The sequence below is a fragment of the Genypterus blacodes genome, unplaced genomic scaffold (assembly GCF_046128005.1).
Source record: "Genypterus blacodes isolate CSIRO-AG114 ecotype Tasmania unplaced genomic scaffold, CSIRO-AGI_Gbla_v1 ptg000070l_1, whole genome shotgun sequence".
Taxonomy (NCBI): Eukaryota; Metazoa; Chordata; class Actinopteri; order Ophidiiformes; family Ophidiidae; genus Genypterus; species Genypterus blacodes.
Window position 1 is genome coordinate 5,091,739 of NW_027466880.1, and position 23,735 is coordinate 5,115,473.

The 23,735-nt window shown below is 40.0% G+C and overlaps 1 protein-coding gene across 2 annotated transcripts in view; it reads left to right on the top strand.

Moving 5' to 3' along the window:
* The first annotated feature begins 347 nt into the window (after positions 1-347).
* mtss1 (MTSS I-BAR domain containing 1) overlaps positions 348-23,735 on the top strand; it is a 29,024-nt gene continuing 5,636 nt past the window's right edge. For both annotated transcript variants that reach the window (XM_076156469.1, XM_076156470.1), the window contains exons 1-12: positions 348-1,136; positions 7,475-7,536; positions 9,712-9,785; positions 11,895-11,979; positions 14,064-14,155; positions 14,238-14,312; positions 15,863-16,020; positions 16,256-16,363; positions 16,630-16,727; positions 19,274-19,352; positions 20,966-21,097; positions 21,257-21,407. In XM_076156469.1, coding sequence (XP_076012584.1) covers positions 1,065-1,136; positions 7,475-7,536; positions 9,712-9,785; positions 11,895-11,979; positions 14,064-14,155; positions 14,238-14,312; positions 15,863-16,020; positions 16,256-16,363; positions 16,630-16,727; positions 19,274-19,352; positions 20,966-21,097; positions 21,257-21,407 — 1,186 coding nt within the window. In that variant the 5' untranslated portion in view covers positions 348-1,064. The remainder of the gene's footprint in view (positions 1,137-7,474; positions 7,537-9,711; positions 9,786-11,894; positions 11,980-14,063; positions 14,156-14,237; positions 14,313-15,862; positions 16,021-16,255; positions 16,364-16,629; positions 16,728-19,273; positions 19,353-20,965; positions 21,098-21,256; positions 21,408-23,735) is intronic.

The window sequence follows — 23,735 nt, forward strand, 5'->3', positions numbered from 1 at the left end:
CTTGGACACAGGGACCTCAATCACTCTTACGATGATCATCAGAAGCAGGAGAACTAATCAGGAGTATCAATGGCCCTGATTATGACCTATCAGGTATATTAATGACCCTAGCTATGACAACGATTAAAACCTGGGAATTCTCGCCATAACTGAAGAAGCCTTTTGGATGAGAGGTGAAAAGTCTTTACTAGCAAGTCCGGGTGCCTAGGACTAACTTTCCTTGGTACCAGGACCTGGATGAATGAGAACCTTCACAGACACATTCCGACAATTTTTTTTTTTAATGTTTATTTTATTTTGGAAGAAGAATACCCGGATGTGCGGTTTGTCATTGTGTGTAACTTAACATCACTTTGGAGAACTCGGCTCACTCAATGTCTCTGTGGACGAATAAGAGGAATACGACATCACATATCTTTGAAACTCGCCGAAAAACAGAGCGAAATCACTTCGAAACGCATCGAAAAATAGAAACAGGAATATCTCAAATAGAACAGGACACCTTGTAAAAAGTGTAGGGATTCGTTTTTTTAATTTCTCTGTTCCCGGACTCTGTTTTCCTTTGGAAAGACACAGTCGCACAGGTTGTTAATGTTAGCTAGCCAAGTTAGCTAGCCGCTGTTAACCGCCTCTCATTTTAGTACTAACCGGGTTAAAGTTAACAAACACCGCGTCGGACGTGTTCCGAGGCGAGCGGCTGCGTGATTCACCCAGGATGTGGTGTTTTTTGGACGTTTATCAAGTTGGCAGGCTGGTAGCATCGGCTGACTAAAGACTATGGTAGTTAACAGCCGCTGATGGTTTGGACGAGAGACCATCACCACGTATTTAGTTTCTCTCTCTCTCTCTGTCCGACCTGGATTTTACTCCCGTGTTTGTTCCTCCTCCCGTTCCCACTGTTCTGGCTCCGTTTTTAACGTGGACTTTGTCTGCCTGGTGTTGTAACTCTGCGCCCAGTCTGCTCAATTTAAGAGCCATATCGACTGTTCTGCTGGCGTGTTTTAACTGCTTTGGTGGTTTAAAGAGGGGAGTTATAAGAGGATTTTGTTTCGAGTCTGTTGAAAATGGATGCAGGAATAGAGAAGGAATGTGGCGCCTTGGGAGGGCTATTCCAACTCATCATGAGCGACATGAAGGTAACCTGAAGATCATTTCAAATTACACCAAAGTTAACCTAGCGACCTCTATCAAATATCTTTCTCACTTTTCTTTTCTATGGATCCCCACTATTTTTCTATGTTATGTCACAAAGTCAGTTTTCTTCAGAGATTGTTTTCAATTTGTCTGTCTACTGTAGACCTTTGATACACATATACGCACACACATTTCTGATTTGTCTCATCTGTTTTACACATTTTCTTTTAAACATCATTGATTTTAATGAATATAATTGTTATTATATTATACAATAACGAAAGCTTGATGTAAAGTTAAAAGATTGAAGATATAATATTTTGAGCTTGTCCCGTTAATTCCTACTGGAGATTCACATTTTCCCTTATTAACAGTCACACTTCCACAATCTAATATTCGTCTTTTCCTGCCATCAAGTCTCAAAAGCTTACGTTTAAAATCAGTCATAGCCCTACAAATGTTAGCACATAGTTCTTTAGTTAGTTTCGCTGACAAAATTGATAGTCATGAATGATTTTGCAATGTTTAGATAGATGACTCAGTCTTCACAGGTGCAGTATGTAGATGTTGTGTACAACGTTATTCAGATCACATATAACTCTGACAAGAGTGTGTATGTCGCAGCATTTGCCCATTTTCTAAGAATGCAGAAAATGAAATCATGTCATGAATAACCATATTTGACTGAAATTAGCATTATATCACTATATCAATTGGGACATGCAAACCTATCGCCATTCTGCATGCTCCAACGTTCTATCATTTCTTCTCCATCCTTTCTGTCACCCTTTTCCCTCTCTCACACTGTTTTCAAGACGCATGGACATGGGCAGCGTGATGATAGACATGTCTGTTAAGATGGATTCATGGCCCACGATAATGAAAGTCCTTGGAAAGTCACAGAATTTAAACATATGTTTGGAATATTGAATATCAGAATGCGATGCATATTTGGTTAAAGTAATGGAAATGTTTAACAATGATTTTTTTTTCCTGCAATTCGCCTCCTGCATGATCTCATGAGACCATATCTATTCCCTATTCTTGTGCGCTTGATGATAACATTCTAGACTGGCATTGACTCAATCAAGTAACTGTCACATTGCAGACAAATTTAGTTTTAATACGGCTTAAATATCTGCCTGAAATATAGATTTTGATTTCAAAACATTGAAAACACAATGTTTGCTGATGTTAAAAGATGGTGATTTACAATGATGAGTTGTAAAGCTATTTACTTATTACACAATTTGTGTAATTGGTAAATAAGTAGATAGCTGTAGGGCTGTAATTAGATTTGATTAAATAAATCTTCATCGCTGTTCGCATAGATTTTTATGCAATTTTAAAATATTGCGGCCTACTGTGTTTTTACCTTTTGTGAACTAGGCTAAGCTATCTTCCAGGCTAAACATCTCCTACAGCGGTCTGTACATGACAAAGAGAGATGAAAAGAATATCTATTCTGCTCAACTGACTGGGTACAGCACAGAACAAGAGGTTCTCATCCAAAGTTGTTCCTTTAAGTTCTCCACATTCAGACAGGCCTGCGTTTCTGACTGCAAGGTTCTTTGCTGTGCTAACTGTCTGACTGTGTTCTACCTGAAAGGCTGTGGGTTTGACGGTGAGGCGTTTTTGTAGTTAATTAGAATGTTGAAACATTTTTTAATGTAACATGATGGAACTTGCAGAGGACCTGTGGTGGTGATAATGCATGAGTCACTGCTGGTGTGTGTGTGTGATTCAGAGCTTGTGGCAAATGGAAGATAACCAACACGGATTCACACACGCACCATACAAGTACAAGTTGTTAAGTTATATCGGACCTCGGGCCTATGAAGATCACATAGAATCTGCTAGGTTCAGTCAGTAGTTTGCCGACACAGAGGTTTATTGCTCATTTTGCCCATAAGGGCTGAATGATATGTCCTACTTATATTTTTTATGTTAGATTGTTTTCACTGTCTATCTTTTGTGGCAGTACTTCAGTTTGGAGATAAAAGAGGATTTTCAACCCTATGTTGAGCAGAGGGAGTGAACATCTTCCACCACTTAACATACGGGGGTAGTATTATGAGAGTGTTGTACACTGAAATGATTCTATGTTGTACTTAGCAATTAGTACAACATTTATTTACATTGTGTGTGTGTGTAAATAAGAATAACATGCTTCCTTCAGATTTTTCTTTTTTTCATTCTCTGTTAAACCATATAAGATGAAAAAATGAAGAAAGACTCAATTAAATATATATTCACTGATTTCAAAGGGACACACAATATTGCACATTAATGCGGCCTGGGTAACGTTCTCTAATGTGTGTTTGCACTGCCCTCACTTCCCGCCCTGCCGTACCCATGGCCCCCTAGGTTATCAAGATTTAGGTCGCCTCCACAGATAGTCCAAAATTAATTCAGTGAGTCCTTCTCCTGTTGCGCCTGCTGTAGCAAAAAAACCCAGAAAGTCTTCTTGCACTGTGTATAACCCTTTTGAAGTATCTGAATTATGAACAACCAGAACCCAGAAATACAACAACAATAAGCAAACTAAATTTCTTAACCTCATAGAAACGGGTAGGCAGAGATTTGCTGGTGTTTCTGTGGTACGGTAGCTACTGCAACAGTTGACACAGACTTGCATGATTCATCAGACAGACAGACAGAATAGAGATGGAAAAGTGCACAAATACCATGCAAAGGAACTGAGAGAAACAGAAATAGGTTAAACAGAACAACACACAGTCACATGGAGATCAGATGATGTTTACTTCTGGCAATGCTGGCAAAGATACATGGGAAGAAAGTACAGCTGAAAGCTCCTGTTTGAGACAGAAACTCATTGAATATACTGAGTTCAGTACATTAAGTGTTTTTCAGATTTATTTCAAAGCAAATAAACCAACAAAAACAAAACAGACACAACATGCAGGATGGCTGTGACAGTCTGAAATTTATATTGTATATATTTGTATTTATTTTATTTAAACTTTTGGTCACTTGGCTGGCTAGACATACATATACATAGCTCATACATATAGGCAGTCCCCGGGTTGTAAACAAGATCCATTTTCAAGTATGTCTTTGAAATGAATTCATTTGTGTGTTGGAACAGTTATGTATGGTTGACATCTAGCTTTAATGATTTAAACACAACACTGTTTTCGCACGTTCGACACAAAATAGTCTACCCGTTGGTTAATACACAAACCACTGCATGTAACTCGATTTATAATAACATTAGGCTATACCATGGTCAGTACATAAATACGGGATGTAAATTGGGCATTAGTACCATGGGAACTGCCTGAACATGTGTACATGAAATCTCATTACATTTCAAATCACATCTAATTACATACTTACTGATTATCATTATAATCAATGATATGTCTGGTCCTCTTCACCTGTAGCTAGTCTGCACCCTAGCTATCACTGAATGAGACTGTCATGGGGTCATGCATTGGAACAGTGCTTGAGCAGTAAGGCAAGTGCATGTGCATTTTCAAAAAGAAGTGCGTATATATTTATTTTTTAACAATACATAATGTTGTTGGCCTGGCAGGGAGTTCTCACTAGCCTGACTGGCCACTATGGTTATAGAGAAGAAGGGGGTTTTGTGTTTTGTTTGTTTTTGTGTCTTTGTTTTCATAATCTCAATGCAATTCACCGTCTAAATGGAAAAACGGCACAAACTTTTTAGAAGAAGATAATGGTTATTAATTGGAATATTGTCTTCTGTGCTTTTGTATAAAATATTATGAAGGGGTATATGACCAATCATGGGCCCACTTTCACATTCACTTGTCCCTTTGGATTGCAGACTCAAGTTAGGACTTGAGAGATTACTTTAGCCCTACCTAACCCTGGTTGGATGTGCTTTGTCTTCCCTTCATGAAATGTAGGGATGACAGCAGTGCTATTAGAAAAAAGAAAAGAAAAGCCAGCAAGTTATGTAACAGCGATAAGAGGATTAGAAAGCCAATTCTCCTCTATTTGTCTCCTTTGATAAAATCCTCATTATTTGATAGATGTAGAACCTCACTGTACTGGTTGTATGACAGCATTACAACACACAGCCGTCACTGAACAAATCATTAGCCTGTTATTGACACGCCCTTCCTTTCTGCCTTTCAATCTCTCTGACTTTCTCTTTCAGTCAACCAGTGCTGTTCAAACATAGTATTGAAAAAATTGTCAACATGCTGTTTCAACTCACCCTCCCTCAATACTCTTCAGTATGGTGCCTGTTTGTCAGAAAATGTAATGGCCCTCCAACTGGTCTAATTTTTTGCACTCTTGTTATTTTAACTTTCACACACTTTCATCATACTTGGTGGGTGTGTCTCACCAGGCGTGTAGGCAGGTAAAGTTTAATATGCTATATATACAGCATATTGATAACAGAGATCACTTTGTGAGTGCACCTGCATGCACACGCTATCCACATGCACACACACGCACACACTCAAACACGCTTTGCTCGGATCAAGCAATAATCATTGTTGCCAAAAGGCAAAAAGTTAAAACAAGAACACTACTGGGAGTAGAAAGTTATACTCTTCTCTGAAAGTAAGTAGGTTATACATGTTTGCCTTTTTAATATTATATTAGTTATTATAATTTTTATATGTCTTAGGTAATCAACTTGGTTGAAATTGGTCCTTGGTTAAATGATGCTGTATCTACAATAAGTGATGCACCTTAATTTATTTCATCACATTTGTTGTCAAAGTTACTAATATGTTAACCACAACTCAAGTTTTTGGAAATAAATCAAGTTTTTATCACAAAATCTGTATGGCTAAATCTCACAGCCATCTTGTGAAGATGGCACCATCCTGCTCTTGTTGCTGCTGTAAAACCTTTCTACAAAATGTTTGTATTTTATACTGTCGAGTAGCAATTTGCAGTTTTGTCTGTTTTGCATTTTGGCAAATTAAATCTTTGTGTGCTGCTGTCCCAGCAAGACAACTATTTTGAGGATATGAATTGGTTTCGGGGAAATTGTGCAAGATACTTGTCACTTCTTCTTTTTTCTTTTTTTTACATTGTATAGGAAATTATTATTTGATAATAAAAACGTAGTTGACAATACTATGGAGAATCTATTTATGAAGCTTCGTTTTAAAAAATTTAACAACACATCAAGTGTGTGTGTCACTGTTTATGCAAGAAAAGTTGAAGACAGACGGACATTAAGAGGCCCTAAACCTTGTTTTAAACTGAAATTGAGAGTTAAAACAGCTGAGTTTTTGATTTCAGGTTTCACTCTCAAACCGGTTTAAGAGGAATTTACAGAGTCACATTCCTTAGGCAAATACCTTCTCCGTTGTCAGTCCGACATAGTGATTTGTGACAGAGGCTGGGCAATATTCCCATACATCACGAACCGGAATGTTTACACCGTTGAATACTTTAAATGAGAAAAATACAAGCTGACTCCAATGCATTGCAGTGACTTACGCAATCGCACCGTGGAGAAGGCACTGAACACCAACTAATATCCAGGATCTCTTTCTGTCTGTCAGTAGAGTAGGAAAGGATTATAGTGGTAGGATTAGAAGGCAACGGCAGGTTACCACACAGCACACATGCACGCATGCACAGTAACTATGCCTGGCCATGGTGGCTGGCTGGCTGAGCAGATAGGATAACAGCTCTGTATGTCTTCTATACATGGAGAACAGAGGCTCTGTGAAATGCTTTTTTCTGTGTCTCCACCGTAAGTGTAGCATGAAGAACTTTTGCACTCATTTCAGCTCTGTTATAGATAGGTGCAAAGGCTGATGCATCCATGCATTTTCCAGCCATTTCTCAGAAAACAGCTGTATGGAATAACAAGCTTCTAATTTCATGGTGGTGGGTTTATTTATCTGTAGGTAATTCAGTTAAATGGTCAAATTACAACATGGAACTCTTGGCTGTTGGCCTGGTAAATGTGCTGGTGCACTGGGCTAAAGATGGTTCCTAATTGACACATCACTCTCATTTTGGTACCCAAAGAGATGGATTGGACTGCCTGAGCATCATGAGTACTGAAAGCAATGCCTAATCCCAACCCTAACCCGCGTATAAAAACGTTTTATTTTTTTATTGCAAAACACATGTTACCACTTTACATTTATTCTAGTTAATCCTGAGTTTAACATTGATATGTTAATATTGGTATACATATACTGACAACTTTTTGAGAACCTTTTTCGGTTCTGAAGAAGGTATGAGCCATAATGTTAAATGTTCGTGGTTAATCTCAGTTGAAGTCCTCTTGTTATGTTGGTACATATTTTGCCAAAACATGCTGCCCATGCTTCAATGTCACAGTGTTCTCTCTGTGTTTTGACAGGCCAGTTATCCAACATGGGAGGACTTTGTTACCAAAGGAACCAAGCTACAATCACAACTCAGGTAACACACACACACACACACACACACACACACACACACACACACACACACACCAGGACAAACCTGAAGTAAACAAATATACATGCAACATAATGTACATGATTTGATCATAAATAACCGTGCATATACTGTATTTATGCATGCACTGTGTGCTTGACTGATTGATGCAGTGTATTTCAGCCACAAAGATGGGTTTAAAGGCCAAAACAGTCACAAGTCTCTGTTTAGGACTTGTGTCTTGCTTGCTAAGCTACTTTTTAGCTCTACACAACGCCTCTCAGCCCTGGTTAGAAGGGACAGTAACACACTGGAATCATCTGCTCTCTGTGCTCTCATTCTCTCTTCTATTCTTGACATTTCCTTGTGTCTCCAGGTCACCAAACTTGTCGTCTGATAGTTATATCTGTATATCCACGGTTGTAATGAGAGCCACACCTTTTGTTGAATTGTATACGTCTGAATTCTTTGTAGTAATTTATAAAAACATGAAACCTGTTTCCAGTTAGTTTTGTTGGCCATGGAGCAAGCCTCATCATGCTTGCTTGCTTTGCTTTTAAAAGTCTCTATGTGATCGTTCACAATTCACTCAAATTCATCCAGGATTCCCTTACATCGGCATGGTAAAATGTGAATCAGAAAAATGTGGTTGTTTCAGTGCAGCAATCTACACTGCTTATGCCTACACAATTTTAGGGAATGGGCTGTATAAGGTAACCAGTCAGCCAGAGGAGTTCCATCTTGAATTCAGATTTTTATTGTTGTGAGGCAAATATTCACAAATATTCATTGTTGTTTTTTCAAATAGGCTCGTATTTACGTTTAAGGCTCAGGGTTCCAATTGAAATGTTGCCTTGTTTTGAGCTGTGCCTGACAAGAAAACACATTCTCGGCTTTGGAATGAAAACATTATAGTTTGCAGGATGTCGGACTAAGAAATCCAAATTGGCCGTCAGGTTTGGAATTGGATAGAAATGTTAACATTTAAGCTTTAATATATAAATTGCTTTATCGTCAATTGTTTTGAATGTCAAACTTAAAATTTCTAGTGTTGGACCAGAGGTCCAACCACTATGAGGTTTACTGTGGATACATCTGTGTATGTGTGCGCAGTGTGTGCATGTGTGTGCAGGTCTAAATATGGATGAGTTTCCACAAAGTTCAGTTCATTCACATGCACAGCCGCACACTCTATTGACAGCACTGCCATCTGATCTTCTTAGGTTTCCATGGGTAAAGACTGTCCGTATGCGTGCATGTGTACAGCGATAGAAAGCACACACACACACACACACACACACACACACACACACACACACACTGGCAGTGACAGTAGAGCCTCCTGAATAGAAGCCCATTCAAAACTCCTGCTGTATGTGTGTTGTAGGCCGACTCTGTGTCAGTCATTCTACCTAATGACCCTCTCCATCATATTAACTCTAGGTGCTCTCGCCTCATGTGCCCCCACATTTACACTATAGCAGTGGTCTCCGACCTTAGTCCTACAAGGGCCGCTATTGTGTGTGTGTGTGTGTGTGTGTGTGTGTGTGTGTGTGTGTGTGTGTGTGTGTGTGTGTGTGTGTGTGTGTGTGTGTGTGTGTGTGTGTGTGTGTGTGTGTGTGTGTGTGTGTGGGTGGGTGGGTGGGTGGGTGGGTGGGTGGGTGGGTGGGTGTGCACTAAAATCAAGTGAAATAATAATAGATATCATATAATGATATTGATACTAATAGCAGGACAGGGTCTTCATCTCTACTGGACAGGGTTCCACAGCAACCTGTGAGACGAGTGAACACAGAAAACTCCAGGGGAGAAGTAGAGTTAGTGGAATGCAGTGGGAATGCAATGATATGTTTCCCCAGAAAGTCTGCCAATTATCTATGAAGCCCACATTATTTTTTGGACACCACCTCAACAACCAGCGTTTGAATGATATACGCATTTATGGCTATCCATAGCATCACTAGATTGGGAAGGGGGGATAATCTTTGCAAATTATACAGTCAATAGAAGTAGAAGTAGAAGTTGTGTGTGACGTCCATTAACCTGTGAAATGTTTTTTGAACATTCGCCAACATTCCCAGTCTTGCATTGCTCTTCTCCCAACTATTTTGGTATTGTATTGTAATTATGGTAAAAATGGTCGATGTGTGACTGTGAATGTTTTTGTACTTGTTTCAGGACCACTATCTTAGTGACTGGAGCCTTCCTGGATGCTTTTCAAAAGGTAGCAGACATGGCAACTGGGACCAGAGGTATGCACACACACACACACACACACACACACACACACACACACACACACACACACACACACACACACACACACACACACACACACACACACACACACACACACACACACACACACACACACACCCCACACACACACACCCCCATAGCGCCAGTTTTTGTCCAGAAACCTTGTGCCCTAGGAAATCTGTTAAGTTTGGTAACCTTTGTCAAAACTGTTGAGAAATGAGTTCACTGCAGTGCAAATGAGATCCCCTGAAGCAGAAAGCATGAACATAGTTATCCGAAAGTTCTACTGTGCAGGCGAATTAGGGCTCATTCAGGCACACATACACACAGGCTTGTCTGTTAATTACAGTGTATGTGTTTCGAAACTCATGGCAGCTTCCAATTTCGCAATTATTCCCTTAGACTTAAAAACCGGCTTAATAAGTGAGATGTGCAGTGGCTGCAATCAGGTGTGTCTCCATTCCTCATTGTTAAGATCCTGCTTATCAAACCTTTTTTGGGGTCTTTCTGTCTTTTTTAGTTGTGTTTTTTGTTTTCTATCAGACAGAGAAAAAGGGGCAGTTTCAGTTTTTTAGGCATGTTTTCAGTTTCTCCTGTTCAGGGCCATTATCTATACATTTTACACACACCGCACATGTTTGTTATCAATTTCCCAGAAGTCAATATTGTGCAGTTGTCGGCAACATATTTTGTTATACACTCAGTTATTTATACAAATTCAATGTGTGTCATTCTCAACCTTAGTTTGTGGCTGTGACTTCTTCACTGTGTCAAGTGCATGCTTCCACCAGGCACAGCCATCTTACGTCATTCTGACTCGTAGGTGCACGGTTATGCAAATCGACATATTTACGTAGTCCATTTACAGCGTCACGTCACCCCACCCCTTCTATTATCCTTCACCTTGTACTGCACATCTTCAGTGCTCTGTTCATGTGTGAATGGAAACATGATTGATAAAAAAATCTATATTTATTTCTAGACTTGATCCCTTCATCTTGAGGACACTAACAGGTTAATTTCTGATAAAAGATCCTCATTGGTTTGTAACTTAAACAGCTAATGGAGTCACCACTTTAAAGATCATTTAAAGGCATGAAGATTAAGCAGCACACGCAGATCGTCCACACTATCTGTTTGATCTTGTCTGGTTGCATTTTGGACTAAAGTTGACTCTGAGCTCCATTAGACGTGTCTGAACACACACATAACGCCTACAGTTCCTGGCTGCAGTGCGCACACACAGACACCAAAACTCTTTTATCACTTATGTCGTAATGCATTGCTTACTGATATTTAAGATGGAAAAGATGATTATTCAAAGCAGCAACATGTGCAGGCTTTTGAAATTGGAACCACACAAACAACATTGCATGACACAGTTATGCTACAATGTCCACAACATGTTTGTGTTGCATGGCTGTGTATGTGTTACCTCAGAGCTCGAGGTGTAGCAGGGAGGGAAAGGCAAATTAAAAAACACACCTTGCCACACCTTGTGTGTGTGTGTGTGTGTGTGTGTGTGTGTGTGTGTGTGTGTGTGTGTGTGTGTGTGTGTGTGTGTGTGTGTGTGTGTGTGTGTGTGTGTGTGTGTGTGTGTGTGTGTGTGTGTGTGTGTGTGTGTGTGTGTGTGTGTGTGTGTGTGTGTGTGTGTGTGTGTGTGTGTGAGAGATAGATAGTTGTTTAGTACAGCAGCAGAATGTGGGAGCTTCCGGTTTCCCAATAATTTGGCGATCGGTGAGCCGCATTAGCGACTAGACACTGTTTTGCTGTTTATTGCTCTAAGCTCTTTGACCTAGAAAGACGGATCCACCTCAAGGAGAGACGGTGTAGCTAGGTTAGCCAGTAGAATTTTTTTGTTGCCACATTCCGTCTTTCATGCATTCTTCCATACCAAGCCAAGATATCTAATTACGAACCGAGTCCAAAACAAATTCTTCATAAGAGTAATCCAATTTTGAGCTCATTAGTCTGGCATTGCATTGTCTTAGTTAGTAACCCCCTAGATTTGGTGGATTTGTTATTTTCCGTCAGTCCTGTGCTATGTTGAAATGAAAGTGATCATTAATGATTAGTTCTGTTCTTGTTGATTGTTTTTCCAGGAGCCACCAAAGAGATTGGATCAGCACTAACCAGGATGTGTATGAGACACCGCAGCATCGAGTCCAAGCTTAAACTGTTCACTACGTAAGACAGAGACTAAACACACACCAAGCACTTACTCAGGACTGGTGAAGGTGTGAATGATGGCGTGATGACACATTTTATTTCAATGTGGGAACTAGGCACACTAAATTCCTCGCAACCGATCTTGGAACACATTTTCATAGCTTTAAACCCAAAGCTAGTTGAGTTGGGTACAGGTTTAGATTTAATATAAGGTACATTTAGACCTGAGTTTCAGAACTAAATCAAGAATTACTTGTAGGAATCTATCCACCCCCTGCTCAACACTATTGGGGATTGGCAGATGTGCTGCCAAAAAGGCCAATCTGATGCTGGCCTTTTCAAGTGACACAACCCGTCAAAACGCCACGGATTCACCACACACATACTTTGTATTTTTAAAATGTATTTTTCTTCTTTATGTTGTTGTCAGATGTAAAAATCTGGATATTTTCTTGTTTTATATTTTATCAGTAATTCTGCTCCAAAAATTTCACACATTTGCTCAAAATATTTTTTTTTGTATGTGACAATGAATATTTTATAAATTTCAGTTTGATTTAAGTCATGTTATTTTCCGGAGGGAAAGTATCGGCTGATAATATTGTTCAGCAGCAATGGCAGTAACAGATGATGGTATTGGAGCCAAACATCTGTTAATAATGTGCTTGCTATTTCGAGAGAAATAAGAATAACAATGATAACAACAATCAATGTCATTTTCAAAGACATTTCCAGAACAAACACCCACTATTTACTGAATAGCACTAAGCTGGAAATGAACGTGAAAGAGCGATTACACACTGCTGCGTAGAGAAAATATAACTTCAAGAAGATCGTAAGGTGCAGAAAGCCGTTCACAGACGGAGATAACATGAAAGATTCAGTTACTAAAATATCAGAGAATCCATTCAAAAACTGTCACTGTAGGTGGCCTATTTCTCAACATTTCTGTAAAATCACCTTTGTTAAACGCTGATGTGGAAACACCAAGAAGTGGTACATCTATGCTGAAGAGGAAGCAGGACGAAGTGCCAATACACTTTGAATACCATGTAAATTATGGAAATCCAAGCAAGTGGTGTCATTGTCTACCAGAGCCTTGTCAATGATGAGATGTGGATTTGGTTGTAGAGGCTCTTTGTCAGTGATTCTTCTCACAGCCATTCCACAGTGTCATAATTTTTCTGTAATCTGCCTAAATTCACTCCGTCTGTCCATCCCTGTAGCCAGATCCTCCATGTCTCCAAGATGTGCCTTGAGATAACATTTGTTGTGATTTGGCACTATATAATTAAAATTGAATTGAATTGATTGTGCGTAAGCATGGGTTAGAGGTTCTGTACTGGTGCGCACATTCTCACCTCATGTATGTCGTTATAAATCCTAACATTTGCGTATAGAGTGGCGTACGCACTGAAACGTGTCTAGGCCACGGTTATAAATGAGGCCCCAGGTCTGGACGGATCAGTGTCTGTACCTGACTGTTGCCTGCAGATGAGCAGTTGTGTGGACAGCTGGCTTCTTTAATACGGTAACGACCGATAATATTATTAGTATCTTTGAGGGTCTTCTTCTTTGGGTGAGTGTCAAGCAAGGGCACGGGACTACTTCTCCTTCTTTTGTCTTTATTAACTCTGCATTAACAGTGCTCCATCACATACATCCACTCTCACCTTCACGCCTCTCTCTTCTCTCGTCCTTTCCCTAAATCATTCCCCCATCCTTAGCACTCTACAATTAACGTTCCCTATGGACAGATAACTAGTCCCTTATAGATGTATTACAAACAAATAATAAATACTGTAAATTAGAATATTTAATGAAATACGACCATCAAAGATGTACAACTGAAATTAAAATAGATCTCATCTTACAATACGTTGTGGAAATATGAGCGTGGGTCGAGATCGCTCTTTAAGAACAGAGTATCCAGACAAGTGTGGATGTTGCTTCACTTCACTTGCAGTTGACATCATGTAACGATGATACACAGAGATAAACAGAACGTGATACAAGAGCATTGCTGAATTGGAGCCATGTGTGTACCTGAGTTTACATTTAAGATGACAAACCCTTTCTGTTTCTGTCTGTCTGTCTCTCAGAGCGCTCTCAGAAAGTCTCATCACTCCTCTGGAGTTGAAGATGGAGGAGTGGAAAAAAGTGGCCAGTCAGCTAGACAAAGACCATGCTAAAGGTACCACAGTCTGTTAACACACATACAAAGACACACACTCACAAACTCAGCCTCATCTTCACTTTGCTGTATTGTTGTTTAGAATATAAGAAAGCCAGAGCAGACATCAAGAAGAAGTCCTCAGACACCATCAAACTGCAGAAGAAGGTGAAGAAAGGTAAGAAAAGAGCAGATGCTCAGCCCCAACATCACCTTTACATTCATGGCACATTTGATTGAACACATATCAAACATTTGAAAAACATGAAAAAAGAATACACTTGTCAAGTTTCCGTCTACAGCTTTCTGCACAGTTTCACAGTCAGAGCTTGTTTTGTTGACAGTGAATACGAGGACACTTGTTATATTCTCTCCATTGTGCATTGTGCATGAATATGCAGTTTTAAACTGCTTGTACGCTGCCAAGAGTTTAGATATAAAACCATCCAAATTATTAATTTAGCCATCCTTTGGGGTCTATAAGCACTGTGATGCAGTGAAAATTCCAGCCTTACATTTCTCCTAATGAATCAGCAGTGCCAACGTATAGCATTACACCAGTCTGTTTTTGTTAAAAGATTCATTCGAATCACTTGAAGACAGTGGAAGTTGTATCACATTATGATTTGCTGCATGTGGCGATATTTGCAGCCACTTTTTGTCAACATCTTCCAATGACAAGTACAGTATGAGTACAGTAAGAGATCCTAACACCAAACACCCAACGCCGCTGCAATCCCTATCTATGACTCTTCACCTTTGACAAATGCAAGGTATTCGGGTTTGATGGCTTTTCAGACACTTCCATATCTTTTGCCACCATGTCAGATATAACTGACAGACAGAGCTGCTTTGGACCTTAGGTACAGTGAAAGAGTCTTCTGGCTCAGCTCTACAGTATATACAATATGTGTTTGTCTGTGGCTACTGTGGGAGGCAGTAGCTCAGTGGGTAGAGCTTCCGCTTGGGAACCGAAGGGTTGCCGGTTCGAGTCCCTGCCGAGGTGCCCCTGAGCAAGACACCGAACCTTTAATTGCTCCCCCCTCTGCGAAGGGTGGTAGTGTAATGCAATGTAAGTCGCTTTGGATAAAAGCGTCTGCCAAATGCTCGTAATGTAATGTAATGTAATGTACAGCCCCTCTCCCTGTTTCTCTCTCGCTGAAGTTAAGAGCCTTTATCAATACTACATTTAAGCCCAATATTAATATTTGACATAAAACTACTGGCTTTATTGGCTGTAAAATAAGCCCCAAGTAGCATTGTATGCTGCCATTGACAAATATAAAGATATCATCGTTGTAGTTTTAAATATGTCCAGCAAGTGGCAGTGTTAAAATTTTATAATGTTTGGGTCTTGTTTTTTCATGCTGTACTGTAACTGTTGCACAGTAATTTCCCTCGGGATAATAAAATTTCATCTTATCTTATCTTATCTTATCTTATCTTACTGTAACTACCCAGAAAACTACATATTTTTGAGGAGGCAGGTCCCGTTCACATGCTGGTGGCTGTGTACAATTAACAATATATTATGGAAATCTCTTCAGAGAGAGTGACCTGCTTAACTCCCCCCCCCACCCCCACCCCTGGTGTTAAGCTTAATCAGATTATTGAAAAATATTTAAAATTCAGCCTGTCTCTGGTCAGAAATGTTCAAGAACCCAAATCCACACTATACGTCTCCTTATGTGTATTTTTTAACATTTGTTTCTCCTTCCATCTCCGTAGGTAAGGGTGAGGCACGGGGCCAGCTGGACAGTGCGCTGCAGGACGTTAATATGCGTTACACCATCCTGGAGGAGACGGAGAAGCGAGCGGTGTTCAGAGCACTCACAGAGGAGCGAGCGCGCTACTGCAGCTTTGTCAGCATGCTGAAACCTGTACTGGTTAGTGTGCAGGCTTGCATGATGAACTGCAATTACCAGAAGGCTGTGGTTGTACTCGAAACTTTCAGATCATTTGATCGTGTGTGTGTGTGTGTGTGTGTGTGTGTGTGTGTGTGTGTGTGTGTGTGTGTGTGTGTGTGTGTGTGTGTGTGTGTGTGTGTGTGTGTGTGTGTGTGTGTGTGTGTGTGTGTGTGTGTGTGTGTGTGTGTGTGTGTGTGTGTGTGTGTGTGTGTAGGACCATGAAACCAGCATGCTGGGTGAGGTGACCCACTTGCAGACTATTTTGGAAGACCTGACCAACCTGACAGCCGATCCCACTAAACTCCCCCCTGCCAGTGAACAGGTACCATTCTCCTTTGCTTATATTGTGGTTAACCCTTTGCCCTCCTATAGCCATCATGAGGCCCAAATTTTCATTTGTGCGATTAAAATATTAAAATCTAATGCATATTTTATTAACCTATCAATGCTCTCGAGGGGATAGACCATTGGGTTTTTAATGATCCCACTCCGGGCAAAATTTATATTCATTCATTACTTGCATATGATTGTTCTGAAGCGATTTCACAAAGTCACCACGGGAGTGTTTTGTGTCTCTGTGTTTCTCAGGTGATTTTGGATCTGAAAGGCTCTGATTTCAGTTACACTTACCAAACACCGCCATCTTCTCCAGCTAACACTCTGTCCCGGAAAAGCAGCATCAGCAGGTATGCACACACACACAAATTAATACAAACACGCACACACAGCAATACTGACTAGGTATTCAAGCATTCCTCTCAGCCATAACACCACTAAAATATGGAATCAATTTGCAGTCTTCCTATTATTTTGAAGCTGAAAGTGAAAAATAATCTGAAACTGCATGTCAATTTTGGCTTCAGTGGTGACATCATATCTTCTGAAGCCCCAGACGCTGCAAAACAACAGCCGCTTGGGGCATGTGAAATCAAGTTTGAAAGCTTAGAGCTTTTGTATTGGATGAAACACGTCGATCCTGTCAGTAAAGGCTGAGGAGAGTTATCATCACATGTAGTGATTGGCCCCTTTTTCGCATCACTGCAGACATTGTCTGGTTTCGGGATTTTCTCTCAAACAGGAGTGTGGATCTAAATGTACTCTCAGATAATTTTTTAGGACATTTTCGACCTTAGAATTGACAAAAAGATTGCAAATCGATTCCATATTTATTTTTTTTAACAAATATTTCTACTGAAGAAAGCATTTGACATGACCATACAGTTGTCAGAAATTTTAGAGATTTGCTTTCATACAGAAACAAGGGAAATAAATGTTGATTGGACCTTGAGAATGTGATACACAAAATGTATGAGTAGACGAGGGAACGGTGACTCAAGGTAATGACCTATACAGTCGGGTTGCGTATAATCTCATTTATGGTGATGAATAATTGTTCTGTACCCAAGTGATATTAGTGAGGCCACATTGTCACACAGAAAAACAGCAAAAGAAAAAGTGGGAGACACAAGGGGGGGACATAAAAAAGAACGAAAAGGGAAGAAATCCCATCCAAAAACCCGACCCATCCCCCTCCCCAGCAGTCACACAACCCCACATTCACACACCCCCTCCTGGCCCGCCCGTGATAAAGAAACCCTTTGATGTTCAAATTTCTAGTTATTGATCTGGCATAGCCTGTAAATCTGTAAAGTAGGAAATAAATGGTTTGCATTTGCGAAAGAACTTGCGCTATGTCCCCTCCACAGTTACCTTGAGAAAGTAACTTAGTTACTTGACTGATTACTTGATTTTAAAAGTAACTCAGTTAGATTTCTCGTTACTTTATTAGTTACTCTCAGCAGCTGCCGACACAAACTGAAAATAAGGACTGTACTTCCACCCCGAAAATGCGCATCTCTCTCCTCCCTCCATTATTGTTTACATACGTTTGTGCAGCGTGGTATTACACGTGACATGTCGCACACATGACGTTAATCCCCGAGACAAGAAGAAAGCAAAGAATATAATATATATTATAGATATTTTATTTTTACGAAGGAATAGTAATGCACAGTTAATTGGATAAATCGGTCAGGTCAGATTAGATTAACGCGTTACTTAATATAATCAGACCTTTTCTCTGGCCTTTGGTTACTGGCATCACTGGTCCCCTCATAGTGTATTCTTATTTTCGTGAGTTAAAAAAAACATAGTGTCCATCAGCCATAGTGAAATAGATGGAGGGGTGAGCGATTTCCACCGCAAAAGCAGGCGCCGTCCAGCAAGCAGAGAGGTGAAACTGATCTTTTCTTTTTGCGCTGTGTTTGACATCAGTCGAGTAGAGTTCCAAAGATGGCAATATGAAGGGAGAGGGAAGAAACTGCATTCCCAAAACGTTGGTTATGTTGAAGTAACACAACCAGTAATTTTGTAACCTGGGCCAGAGAAAAAACATGTGATAGATGTTCGAACCCACACTGCAATCTAAGCCACATGTGTCCTCTACTTCTGTGTACATCTCATATAATCTTGATTTGGAGAAGGGGAACGTGTGTATAGCTGGATGAGTGCAAGAGGAGTACAGGATGAGGCAGTTGCGTATCACACCCTCCCACCAGTCCGTGTCTAGTTGGAGTTCAAGCTCACCCTCTCAGGCGGCCCTTACTTAAGAATTATATTGGTCCCCTGGATCCAGGATGAGGCGGTAGATCGCAGAGATGGTCCCTCTAAGTGCTGTCCTGAACGTAAGCATGTCTTCCCACGTTAGTTGAGAAGGAGAGGAAGGGAAGTTTGGGAAATTGTTAGAGGCAAAGTGTCTGATTTGGAGGCACTTAAAAAATGAGTTTGCAGGCAGTCAGATTCCATATTTTATAGCTGAGAAGAATGTTATAACTCCATGTTGAAATAATTTTTGAACGGTTGGTGGCCCCCGCTGTTTGCTGTTACTGCCCAGATAGTAAATGATTTTTTAGTACTGAATTAATTGTTAACATTGCTGTGTTTCTGTGATATGTAAATGTATAGTTCTCAACATAAAACAACCAAGAAACATAAGCAAGATTGTCCAGTTGCTGCTAGTTAGTGCCCTTTATGCTTTGTTCATTCATTCCACCAGAATCCTAATGGTACATCTGAACCATTTGGGGAAGAAACAAACTGAAAATTCTTCTATAGTACAGTACACAGTCAAGGGTATCAGGGGAAAACAGTTTGATTTAGAGCTTTAAACCTTAACTATAAAAGTTACAACTGAAGTTACAAGGAAATTCTTCATTTTGTCTTTGTCTCATAGTAACTATCAGTCTGGATTCGTGCGACATGTTCCCTCACTTGACTCCATCACCTGTGCGGTTGATGGGATACACATTCAGGTAGCACGTGTGCACACACACACACACACACACACACACACACACACACACACACACACACACACACTCTAGGCAACTTTACTTATACATAAATGTCATCTTTTCATTCATACTACTAGAAGTTCTAAATGTTGACGTGATGCTATTATAAATTTTATCTTTGGGAATATTTGTCTCCATTGCTTGTGTTTAGCCTTTAAAGAGATCTGGTTTTTGCTGTGCTAATATTGTGATGTATTTGTTGCTGTAGATTTGGGTTCATAATCATGGCAGGTGGTCACACGGACCGGATTTTGGGAAGCTTAATGGAGCGGCTCCCCAGTTTTGTCTTTTACCTTTTTGTCTGGGTAGATTTTTAAAAAGATTTTTAATGTTTGCAGTGCATTCTTAGCTCGTTGCACAAGTGTCACTCCAGATCAGCTATTTGTTTAAGATCAATAATTGCATATGCATGTTATATTCTAATAATTTCTTATACACTTACATTTATCTCAGTCTTTTCTGTGCCAGTGTGCGTGGGATACCTCTTGTTGGGATACTTTGATAGTAATCTGAAATTGTAATCCTTGGGTGACGGTCCCGAGGTGGCGTTGTTGCAAATAAAATTCACCATGACCTATTGAGCCAGCTATTTGGCCCGCTCACACATGTCTGATGTATCTCACACTTTGGAATGTGGTGACTGCTGGTTTTAACAGTTCCAAGCACTAAAACTGAATAAGCACACAGACAATTATTTCTCATTTCGCTGTTTTGTTTATGAACTGCCAAATTGATCTAATCTTTGTTGATGATCATACAGGAGGTGCTATAGAAATCCTAAATTAAAAAGTAAAAGAAAATGTAATCTAAATGATTGTCTTTCTATCCGATACATTTTGATATTAACATTATTCATTATTAACTTTATAGATGTTATTTAAATATGCATTATTATTTGTAGGCTTTGTACTTACTTATATACAGTCTTTTTTTGTAGATGCATAAAACAATATGTTGCATTTGAAATAACAGCTAGTAAATTAAAAAGATTTAATTTAATAATTAATTCAATAACTAAATTGCAAGATAATATAAGAGCAGTACTTAACATAATACTATGTGTGTGTGTATGCTGATACACACACACACGCACGCACATAGGTGCTTTTTGCTAACTACTGCCATTTGTTTGAGTGTGTATGGTCTAAATTATCAGGATAAAACGTCCCTGAGCAGATGCTCCTGTATCTCCTCCTCCTCCTGTATCTTCCATTACAACTAAAAACAACAGCTACTACTATGAGAATTGTGATTAGGATTATTTTTTTATTTTTCATTATATATTTTAATGATTTTACATATCAATTGTGGATTATGTCATATATAGGATTCAGCTGTCAGAAAAGAGAGATATTCATGTGATAGCCTGTGGACAGATAAATCATTTTATGTCATTGGGTTTTATTTATTACTGTTTAATGACCTGAGGGTCACTTAATTACTGCTTAATAAAAATGTTTTCCTATAGTGACTTTTCCTGACTTTTACTGGTTGTGCTTTTGTTAGTTTTTGCTTGACTGTCACATTTTCACTAACGGCATGTATTAAATTGATTGCTTCATTGTTTGTAGGATGCAGTTGGCTCAACTCATCAGCTCACTTCTGGGGGAAGTGGAGAGCGGGAGAATGGTTTGTTGGCACCCCCACACAATGTCTACACATACCTTGGAGAGAGAACACGGGCCATGTCCGCATCTGGGAAGGTAGCAGCACTCATACTCACATTCACATACACACACAATGAGGTTGTGTGCTTCCATTCTAATTTAATTCTGAACAGCTGGACAGTGTGTTCCTGTGTCCCTGTGCAGCAGTATCCCATACATCTTCAGCCAATTAAAATCCTATCTCTATCTCTTTAGTCTTGCTTGGCCCGGGATCAGCTGGCGTTGACGTTGGGTGCTTTGAATTCCGATGCCCCACGGAGCAGTAGGGACTCTTTGCATTGTTCTAGCGGCTACAGCACCCAGACCACCACCCCATCCTGCTCTGAGGACACTATACACACACACAGTGAGTACAACAACAAAATCCAAAATACACACTTCCTTAAATTCTTGGCACAACCAATTTAACAGTCTAAGTTTGCCAATAGTGTTTTAATTTAGATATTTTTATTGTGTTACTGTTCAGGCCTGGGTAAAGGTAAGAGTATGGGAGGGACCCCTGTCTCTATGGTGTCCTCTCAGTTGAATCACTATGAGATGAAGAGTCATGGCTAGGGGTCGCCAACACGTCACTCGTGAGCTACCGGTAGCTCGCGAGTGACGTGTGCGTGAGCGTTTCTGAAGTGAGCGAGTAGCTCGCCGAAAGGTTAAAAGAATACGTACATTTGACAACACATCGTCACTTGGTAAAGCTGTTTGAATTTCTATCCAATCAAATTCAGACATCCCGCCCCCTTTTGTCATAAAACGATTATAAACCAATCAGCTGTCAGTACAACAAATGACGCTGCTGTCATGTTTGGTTACGTGACACCGTAACACTCGCACGCCGGATTTGAGGAAAACTTCCCTGATAAATGCCAACAAATATACTATTTTCATGAGGAATTTTAAAGAAATACGAATAGGAATGATAAGTGTGTGCGTGTCATTTGCGGTGCGAAAGCGTCTGTGGAGGGGCACTTGACCAAAGTCCACAGCAACTTTTCACAGGACTTTCCAGCTGCTAGTAGGGCGTCAGTTAGCGAATAAACGACCAGCTCTTTTAGATGGACGATGGGAGCTGGCTCCTGTCCGAGAGCCGTTTTTATTTTTTCTGCAAATACAAGACAGATTGATAGGATGGTCTTGATCTGTAGTGAGCGAAAAGATGAGTGACAGCTGTAAAAGACAGAAAAAAAAGAAGAAGAAGCAGCATTTGGATGCGTTTTAACAATTGTGACAACATAAAGGCAGAATGCAGAATTTGCAGAATTAAGCCGTCATGTCGAGCAGGGTCCACAAAAAACCTTCACAGACATGAGAACTGTGCATCCAACAGTCCAGTTGGAAGAAAAAAGGGCAGCCTAGCGTGCCTGCTACTGTCAGTGCTTCTACAACCATTGGGATTAAGAAGCTCCACCCAGACTCTCAATCCAGTGTATGTTCTTCCAAACAGGAAAACACTCCAAACTGTACGACAGAGAACATGCTTCACTGCAAGAACATTCCAAAACTATTTTAATTGCTCATGAAAATAGTACCACACTCTCTGTCATCTCGCTAACATCAGAACAGGCTGAATGCATGTGAAGTACAGATGATATGGGAACTACAGGGAATTCCCTGAATTACAGGGAATGTAAAGGGAAGTTGTGACAGTGAGATGTGGACAGACAAATGTGAAATATGAAAGGTATAGTATTGGTAAAATAAGTAGTAACATTGTTTTGTTTTTTTATGAGATTAATATGATGTGAATCTATTAGTGTGAGCTTGACACTGAAAATGTATACAGAAAAAAACAAGCTGATGTTGCTGAATTGAAGTGTGAAGTGTGAAGAGTGTTGGATATCAACATTTTGTAAATGTTCACACAAAAGACGCTTATTCAGCTGGTTTGGTGGAGCATCAGCCATGTGGAAAAATGTTAGGAATAATGTAAAACATGAGTAGCTCTCAGACACTTTTATTTTGTCAAAGTAGCTCCCAGAGACAAAAAGGTTGGAGACCCCTGGTGTAGGCAGTGGTCCCTCATAGTGCTTGGCTACGAAATGTACCGTCTGTGTGTGTGGGCATTCATGGTTGTCAAGCTTTCATGATGACCATGTCCCTCAACACCAGGACTTTTAGCTGAAGGACAAAGTGGCTCTCAACCCCTTCAAAACAGTTTCAGTCAACCACACATCACTTCCTTCTTCTCCAGTCAGTCGTTGATGGGGGTGCAATCACATCACTATGGCCAATGTTGAAAATGTGAAGTGCTCACATGCTGCCATTGTCCCTGGCCAATTTTTCCATTATTATTTAATTGATTCTTAATTTAATTGCCATTGTATTTACAGCAAAATGTGTCCTGTGCATTTAACCCATCCTTAGCCTTAGTCCAGAACCTGGTTGTGTGCCATGTGAACACACATATAATATAATAATGTCAATAATGTCAAACTCAGAGGAGGCCTAGATGGCACTGTCCTCGGTGTAGTGACTAGAACTTATAGAACAGGTAACACAGGAAGTTACACCATATGAGACAGGATTTCTGTACTATAGAAGTCGAAGCATGGATGGACCTTGTGGGGACCAGGGTGTAATGTTCACGCAGTCCCAAGGTTATGAACCAGTTCTGTTTTGAACTGCCAAATTTGTATCGGAACAGTTGCGTTAGTCAAACTAACAAAGTTCCAAGTGCAAA